Source organism: Myxocyprinus asiaticus, chromosome 46 (genome assembly GCF_019703515.2).
Source record: "Myxocyprinus asiaticus isolate MX2 ecotype Aquarium Trade chromosome 46, UBuf_Myxa_2, whole genome shotgun sequence".
Classification (NCBI taxonomy): Eukaryota; Metazoa; Chordata; class Actinopteri; order Cypriniformes; family Catostomidae; genus Myxocyprinus; species Myxocyprinus asiaticus.
Genome location: NC_059389.1, coordinates 4,495,001 through 4,505,000, shown reverse-complemented (window position 1 = coordinate 4,505,000; position 10,000 = coordinate 4,495,001). Strand labels below are relative to the sequence as shown.

Here is a 10,000-nt window from a genome sequence, read left to right as displayed (position 1 = left end):
GTGCCAAATCCTGCTGGAAAATGAAATCAGCATCTTTAAAAAGCTGGTCAGCAGAAGGAAGCATGAAGTGCTCCAAAATTGCTTGGTAAACGGGTGCAGTGACTTTGGTTTTCAAAAAACACAATGGACCAACACCAGCAGATGACATTGCACCCCAAATCATCACAGACTGTGGAAACTTAACACTGGACTTCAAGCAACTTGGGCTATGAGCTTCTCCACCCTTCCTCCAGATGAAATACAAAACTTGCTCTCATCTGAAAAGAGGACTTTGGACCACTGGGAAACAGTCCAGTTCTTCTTCTCCTTAGCCCAGGTAAGACGCCTCTGACGTTGTCTGTGGTTCAGGAGTGGCTTAACAAGAGGAATACGACAACAGTAGCCAAATTCCTTGACACATCTGTGTGTGGTGGCTCTTGATGCCTTGACCCCAGCCTCAGTCCATTCCTTGTGAAGTTCACCCAAATTCTTGAATCGATTTTGCTGGACAATCATAAGGCTGCGGTTCTCTCAGTTGGTTGTGCATCTTTTTCTTCCACACTTTTTCCTTCCACTCAACTTTCTGTTAACATGCTTGGATACAGCACTCTGTGAACAGCCAGCTTCTTTGGCAGTGAATGTTTGTGGCTTACCCTCCTTGTGAAGGGTGTCAATGATTGTCTTCTGGACAACTGTCAGATCAGCAGTCTTCCCCATGATTGTGTAGCCTAGTGAACCAAACTGAGAGACCATTTTGAAGGCTCAGGAAACCTTTGCAGGTGTTTTGAGTTGATTAGCTGATTGGCATGTCACCATATTCTAATTTTTTGAGATAGTGAATTGGTGGGTTTTTGTTAAATGTGAGCCAAAATCATCACAATTAAAAGAACCAAAGACTTAAACTACTTCAATCTGTGTGCATTGAATTTATTTAATACACGAGTTTCACAATTTGAGTTGAATTACTGAAATAAATGAACTTTTCTACGACATTCTAATTTATTGAGATGCACCTGTAATGTAATATAATATAATATAATATGATGCGATGCAATGCAATGCAATACAATGTAATGTAATGTAATATAATGTAATGTAATATAATATAGTATAATATAATATACCTGTAATATAATATATTATAATATGATGCGATGCAATGCAATTTAATATAATGTAATATAATATAATGTAATTTAATATACCTGTAATATAATATAATATACCTAATATAACATGATGCAATGCAATGCAATACAATATAATATAATATAATATAATATAATATAATATTATATAATATACCTGTAATATAATATAATATAATATAATATATTATAATATAATATAATATACTATATTATAATATGATGCGATGCAATGTAATGTAATATAATGTAATATAATGTAATGTAATATAATATGATGCAATACGATGTGATACAATCCAAAGTAATATAATATAATAAAATATAATATAATAAAATGGTTATCATTAAAAAATCTGTCAGTACCTTCATGTAATCGAGGAGGCAGATGTTCAAAAATTCGTTCCTCGATGCTGGAGTGATTGTTGTTTTCTGTTCCTCTGTTATCTCTACTATCTGACTCTTCATTGTGACCTTCATCATCCTCACTATCAGAGTCTCCTGCTTCCCCATTTGCCATGCCCAGCATTCGGTGTGGACCTTGATACTGTAACAAACCTGGAAAACACACACACACACACACACACACAGTGAAAGAGAGGTTTTGGATATTTGTGGATATACTTTTATGACACCTTTATGGAGCCTGACACCCATAGTCACCATCCACTCTCACCTCATGGTAAAAAACAGGCAGGATATTTTCCAAAATGACTCCTTTGTGCTCAACAAAAAAATTATATGTGTTTCATCATAGGTTTTTAGAGCAACATGATGGCAACTAAATGATGAAGAAGTTCTATTTGGGGTGAACTACTGTATTCCTACATTGCAATGCCAGTAATGGCCACTAAAGGTCTCTCTAAAACCAGTGAAACTCTCCATCTGTCCAGCCAATCATCTCACTACAGCTTCACCAATACAGCTGAGAGCAGATCATAAATGCTATTCCATAAACTGGCTGTGATAACAGTAATATCTGCCCATATTCTGGAGTATATAAACCGTTTTGGTTTGGCGAAATGTGCTGATGATCGCTAATGAATCAGAACAATTTGTGAACCAGTTCGACCTATTCATTGGGGAAAAAAAGACTCAAAATATAATATAATATACCTGTAATATAATAATAATATAATATGATGCGATACAATGCAATGTAATGTTATATAATGTAATGTAATATAGTGTAATGTTATATAATGTAATGTAATATAATGTAGTTATATAATGTAATGTAATGTAATATAATGTAATGGTATGTAATGTAATTATAATGTAATGTAATGTAATGTAATGTAATATAATGTAATGTTATATAATGTAATGTATTATAATGTAATGTAATATAATGTTATGTTATATAATGTAATGTAATGTAATGTAATGCAATATAATGTAATGTAATATAATATAATGTAATGTTATATAATGTAGTTATATAATGTAATGTTATATAATGTAATGTAATATAATGTACTGTAATATAATGTAATGTTATATAATGTAATGTAATGTAATGTTATATAATGTAATATAATGTAATGTTATATAATGTAATGTAATATAATGTAATGTAATATAATGTAATGTTATATAATGTAATGTATTATAATGTAATGTTATATAATGTAATATAATGTAATGTAATGTTATATAATGTAATGTAATATAATGTAATGTTATATAATGTAATATAATGTAATGTTATATAACATTATATAACATTACATTATATTACATTATATAATGTAATGTTATATAATGTAATATAATGTAATGTTATATAATGTAATGTAATATAATGTTATGTAATGTAATGTAATATAATGTAATGTTATATAATGTAATGTAATATAATGTAATGTTATATAATGTAATGTAATGTAATATAATGTAATGTTATATAATGTAATGTAATATAATATAATGTAATGTTATATAATGTATTGTAATATCATGTAATGTTATACAATGTAATGTAATGTAATGTAATGTTATATAATGTAATGTAATGTAATGTTATATAATGTAATGTAATATAATGTAATGTAATGTTATAATGTAATGTAATACAATGTAATGTAATGTTATATAATGTAATATAATGTAATGTTATATAATGTAATGTAATATATTGTTATATAATGTAATGTAATATAATGTATTGTAACATAATGTAATGTTATATAATGTAATGTAATATAATGTAATGTTATATAATGTAATGTAATGTTATAAAATGTAATGTAATATAATGTAATGTAATGTTATAATGTAATGTAATATAATGTAATATAATGTAATGTTATATAATGTATTGTAATATAATGTAATGTTATACAATGTAATGTAATGTAATATAATGTAATGTAATATAATGTAATGTAATGTTATAATGTAATGTAATACAATGTAATGTAATGTTATATAATGTACTGTAATATAATGTAATGTTATATAATGTAATGTTATATAATGTAATATAATGTAATGTTATAAAATGTAATGTAATATAATGTTATATAATGTAATGTAATGTTATATAATGTACTGTAATATAATGTACTGTTATATAAAGTAATGTAATATAATGTAATATAATGTAATGTTATATAATGTAATGTAATGTTATATAATGTAATATAATGTAATGTAATGTTATATAATGTAATGTTATATAATATAATGTAATGTTATATAATGTAATGTAATGTAATGTAATGTAATATAATGTTATATAATGTAATGTAATATAATGTAATGTTATATAATGTAATGTTATATAATGTAATATAATGTAATGTTATATAATGTAATGTAATATAATGTTATATAATGTAATGTAATATAATATAATGTAATGTAATATAATGTAATGTTATATAATGTATTGTAATATAATGTAATGTTATATAATGTAATGTAATATAATGTAATGTTATATAATGTATTGTAATATAATGTAATGTAATGTAATATAATGTAATGTTATATAATGTAATGTAATATAATATAATGTAATGTAATATAATGTAATGTTATATAATGTATTGTAATATAATGTAATGTTATATAATGTAATGTAATGTAATATATTGTAATGTTATATAATGTAATGTTATATAATGTAATGTAATGTAATGTAATGTTATATAATGTAATATAATGTAACGTAATATAATGTATTAAATGTGCTGATGATCACTAATGAATCAGAACAATTTGTGAACCAGTTCGACCTATTCATTGGGGGGGGAAAGACTCAAAACAATGATTCACTCATAAATCATCAGTTATCACTTGTTATCATCATACAACATTTGTATTTATTTGTTGCTCTGACTCACCATTTTTCTTCAGGAAGTATAAAGCATCTTTGTATCCCTGCTTGCACATGTTCTTCATCACCTGAGGAAGAGATAAAACACTGACATTAAAGAACAGAAAGGTGAATGTTATTCTGTTGACAGTCTGTGTGTATTTTTAGCCCATTTCAACAGGGAAAATTCAGCAGACAGTAAGTGTTAATAGAACACCAGAGGTGTGTGTGTGTGTGTGTGTGTGTGTGTGTTACCAGTGGATCAGGTGGGAACAGTGCTCTGGAGACTCTGTAGAGGTTGGCCAGTGTGAACTGAATGGACGTGTTTGTGAATCGTAGCTCATGTAGGTTTGTGGAGCTGATGTCACGTGGGCAGATGTCACTTTCTCCAGAGAACGGAGACACTGTGATTGTGTTTTTCAGCTCATACTGAGGCAAATTATCACTGATGCCACCGTCCACATAGCGCTGAAAGAGAGAGACAGAGAGAGAAATACATTTTTCTTATTTTTTTCTTTAGTTTAGCCTTAATTACTTAATTATTTAATTAATGTTACTTCCTTTTTTTATTCCTGTGCTTGATATTTTTTAATGCTACATTTGTTGATTGTTACTTCCTTAGTTTATTCAGCAATATATTTTGATTTTAATTTAATTTTTTATTTCATTTGGACTTTAATTATTTTACTTTATTTGTTACTTTCTTTAGCAAGCACCACTATTATAATTGCTTATTTTGTTTTATTTTATGTTCATAATTATTGCTAAATTTATTTTATAAAAATGTTTCCACTCAATTTGCACTTCAATTATTTTACTATGTTTTTTTAAGCAAGCACCACTATTAATTGCTCATTTTATTTTTACTCTAGCTTATTAATAGCTTTTTATATTTTATTTTAATAATTGTTGCTCATTTTATTTGATCAATTTTTTTTACTAAATTTGCACTATAATTGTTACTTTATTTTTTACTTTCTGTAGCAAGAACCACTATTACAATTGCTTATTTTATTTTGTTATGTTTTATTTTATTTTAATAATTATTGTTCATTTTATTTTATATTTTTTCCACTTAATTTGCACTACAATTATTTTACTTTATTTTTTACTTTTTTAAGCAAGCACCACTATTAAAATTGTTCATATTCTTATTTATTTATTTTTTTGCTTATTAATAGCTTATTTGAATAATTATTTCTTATGTTAATTTTATTTTTTATTTTTTTACTCAATTTGCACTATAATAATTTTATTTCATTTTAAACTTTTTTTAAGCAAGCACCACTATTAAAATTGCTCATATTATTTTTTACAATTGCTTATTAATAGCTTATTTTATTTTATTTTAATAATTATTTCTTGTATTTTATTTTTTTTACTCAATTTGAGGTATAGTACTTTTACTTTATTTTTACTTTTTTTGCAAGCATCACTATTAAAATTGCTCATTTTATTTTTACTATTGCTTATTAATAGCTTATTTTATTTTAATAATTATTGCTCATTTTATATTTATTTTATTCATATATTTTTACTAAATTTCACTATAATTATTTTACTTTTTTTATTTTAGCAAGAACCACTATTACAATTGCTCATTTTATTTGTACAATTGCTTATTAATAGCTTATTTTATTTATTTTCATAATTATTGCTCATTTTATTTTATTTTATTCATAATTTTTTTTCTTGATTTGCACTACAATTATTTTACTTCATTTTATTTATTTTTTTAGCAAGCTCCACACATGCAATTGCTCATTTAATTTTTACAATTGCTTATTAATAACTTATTAAAACACATTTCTGAAATGTAAAATTGTTGTCATGCCAATAAAGCACACAAAACTGAAGACTAAAACTGAAATTAAGAAAAATATAAAGAGGAAAAAAAGCATTGCATACATCAAAACATTAAAATAAGATGAAATAGTCAGGTGACATGATGTTTTACTGCAGTTCTAAGCGCTACTAACAGGCAGAATGGTAAAAAGAATAGCACTTGCAGTCTTGTCATATTTGGTGCAACACACACACACATGCGCACCATTTGGAATTATTCTTGTTGGAACACAAACACACACTACCAACGCAGATATGCAAACATACACTAATCCCTGCCTACACACACACACACAATGACTCATTCACTGGCACACGACCCAGAGGGAGCTGCAGATTTCACCCAGTTAGACTTGGCAAGCAACGTGCCAGTCAAACAAAAACAGGATGTGAACACCAGCTCACTGGTTTAAGAACTATTGATCTCAGATCAGCTTCACCTTTGATCTTTCAATGCCTAAGAGAAGAGGTGTGGTTTAAACACATACAAACACACACACACACACAAAAGATTCTGTCACCTCCTCTTGAAATGTTCCATTTAGTGAGTCATTTGTTATATTTCAGATTTTTTTTTTTGGTGTGGCTGTTTATAAGGGTGTGAAATGGAGAGAATAGTATTAATATTATTAAAGAAATCATAAAATAATACATTTGATTTTTTGCTGAAAGAAAATTAAGCCTAGTTTTATTAACATGAAGATTTTTTTTTTGCATCATGCTATTATTTTCATGATAATTAAGCACATTTCCCATCCAATTCTCATTACTATAATGCAAAAAATATATATATTATACACCATTTAAATTGCATGGTAGTATTTGTTGAACTGCCATTAATGTATGCTGATTTTTCAAATTAAATTGAATAAATTAATAATTGATTTTGATTATTTCCAGTAATTTATTCTAATTTTAAAAAATCATTGTGTCTGTACTCAAAAAATATTTTAGCCTATTTTCAAGATTAACACATTTCAATTTAATAAAAAAATTCCAGCAAATTTAATTGCAAAATCTTAAACAAAATGAATAAAACGTAAATATATATTTTATTTAATAAATATAAGATTTATTACATTTTATTTTGTTAAAGACTACTCAATTCAATTTGATTGAAATTTGTTGTGAAATAAAAATGCGTCAATCTTAAAAATAGGCTTAAATAATTTTTTGAGTGATGAATTTCATTAATGTATTACAGTAATGAGAATCTAATAAGAACCATTATTGAGAATAATAATAAAAAATAAAAAAATCCAAAGTAAAATTTCCGGACCCATTACTGTAATGGGAATTTTGTGGGGAAATGTGCTTAACTGTCATGAAAATAATGTTACATTGCAAAAAAAAAAAAATCATCATGGTGCAGAAATATTTTTTTGACAAAAATCAGGGTGAAATATGACCTGGAAATGTTTTTGAGGAAATAGATAGGAAGTTTAACAAAAACATTGAGAAAAGCAGAAAGCACTGTTTAAAAGCACACAAAAATAATACAAAATTCAAGGAAAAGCGGGAAAATAAGAGCAAAGGTCAAGAAACTGCCATAGGTCACAAAACGGATTAGAGGTAAAATGAGGAATAGAAAGAAAGCAATCACTTGATTTGCTGCTTTTACATGAAAAAAAAAAAAAAAGATCTGAACTCAAGTAAAAGACAGATGTCCACTTCTTAAAGTATAGACAATTTTTAAAAACAGGAAGACAGATCTGTCAGCATAAACTGACTTACGCAAGGTTTTACAGCAATTAAGCAACATTTAACTAAGACTTCTGCTCAGTTTAATGCAACTAGCTTGTTAAGGCAAGCATCACTATTACAGTTGTTCATTATTATTTCTGTCTTTTCTAGAAGCACTCTAAAATTCATCCAAATCATAAAGGCATTCAAATGAATAAACTTAAACCAACTGAACTGAATTCTACCATATTTTTAAATTCTGTTAAATTCAACATGGTAGACATGCATTTACATACTAACTCATATACTGAAATGAATTATGGCTAGTTATAAAGCGGTTTGTTTACTCACCACTCCTTGCAGGGTTGGCGGTATCAGGCCACAGTACACAGGAATGTACAGACTGCATATACATGCCTGTGTATTACAATACACACACACACACACACATACAGATGTAGTTAGCAAAACAACACACAAATGATTTGTGTATGAAACTAAAAATGTCATGTGATCTGAGCTGTGTGCATTTACTGTAAGTGTCTTGAAAGCGTAATTGTTTACAGTTTGTTATTAGGTGAATATTGACGTCATGAGATTGGTGGCCACTAATCATTTTATTATGTGTTTACAGCTTTAAGTATGTGCTAATGATACAATCTCGTGCAAGACTTTATAATATGTGTGTGTGTACTTAGATATAGTTTATAGGCCCCAAAAGGAACATTGGAACAATTTATCAATACTGTAAAATAAACAGGGTTGGGAGGGTTACTTTTAAAAAGTATTCCACTACAGATTACAGAATACATGCTGTAAAAGGTCATTTGTAACATTCTGTTAGATTACTCAAGGTAAATACTGTAATCCAAACTTTAAAACCCCACAGAGTGAACACAACTACATCCTTTTCTGATCGTATGTGGATTGTGTTCATAGAATGAGGCAGTAAATATACATTTTCAAAAAGTAATCAAAAAACGTAGTAATCTCTTCAGTAATCAAAATACTTGTTGAATGTAACTGTATTCTAATTACCAATGATTTAAATTGTAACTGTAGTGGATTACAATTACTAATATGTAGTATTTTAAATACGCAATCCCATTACATGTATTCCGTTACTCCCCAACCCTGAAAATAAATATAGATATTTTTTAAATGCATGAAGTTTTCTTTGAGGAGTAGGGTTAGGGTAAGTTCATTTAGATTAGGTTGAGGGTTAGGTTAGGGTTAGGTCATGTGTGTGTTTATATGTAAGTACACACTTGCACTAGTTCTTCATTGCTGCTAAAGTGTGACACCAGCACATTTTCACCATCCATGACTCGGGTGAGAGAGATGCCCAGGCGACCGGTCGCCTTGCTGTAGGCGTCAGGTGGCAGCGTACGTAGCGTCAAGGTCCTCACGATCTTGATCAAGTTGAAAGAGGGGTGCATGGGCCCAAGGAAACGCTTTCGGGCTTCTTTAGCCACATCGATGATATTGGCCCCAGCCTCTCCTGTCACAGGACCGGAAAGAGAGCAGTCAATGAATAAACACTGACAACAAGCAACAAGTGTATGTTACGTCACACTACATTAGAAGTGTAGATACCGTAAATGCAGGAGTTACAGCAATGGTATTAAACACATTATAAAACAGATAGTTCCGGCCCTCAATGCTGATTGGTCAACAGCCATGATTTATTCATGATAAAGCACAGCTCTGACCTCTTCACGTCAGGAACTATTTCTTCTAGCGGAAGGAGTGTTTTTAATTATTTTATTTAAAAAAATAATGTTTTAATGAACATTTGTGTCCTTAATAGTTTTTATGATGTGGTAACCGTTTTACAAAAACAATAAGGCACTCAAGGCTGTGCCATATTGTGAATATAGTCAAGGCTATGCGTCATGCCTAACAACGCCCTTCAGCCGTGACAATATTCACAATATAGCATGGCCTCTTGAACCTTATTTCTTTATAAAACAGATAGTTCCAGTCCTGGATGCTGATTGGTCAACAGCCATGCTTTATTCAT

General features: G+C 28.4%; 1 protein-coding gene across 1 annotated transcript in view; it reads right to left on the bottom strand.

Annotated features, from left to right (window-relative positions):
• The window catches only part of pnpla2 (patatin-like phospholipase domain containing 2), a 22,835-nt gene that overhangs the window by 11,490 nt on the left and 1,345 nt on the right, over positions 1–10,000 (bottom strand). Inside the window, exons 2-6 of the mRNA XM_051689411.1 lie at positions 9,246–9,478; positions 8,329–8,394; positions 4,705–4,917; positions 4,478–4,538; positions 1,494–1,685 (exon numbers count right to left, since the gene is read on the bottom strand). Coding sequence (XP_051545371.1) covers positions 1,494–1,685; positions 4,478–4,538; positions 4,705–4,917; positions 8,329–8,394; positions 9,246–9,478 — 765 coding nt within the window. The remainder of the gene's footprint in view (positions 1–1,493; positions 1,686–4,477; positions 4,539–4,704; positions 4,918–8,328; positions 8,395–9,245; positions 9,479–10,000) is intronic.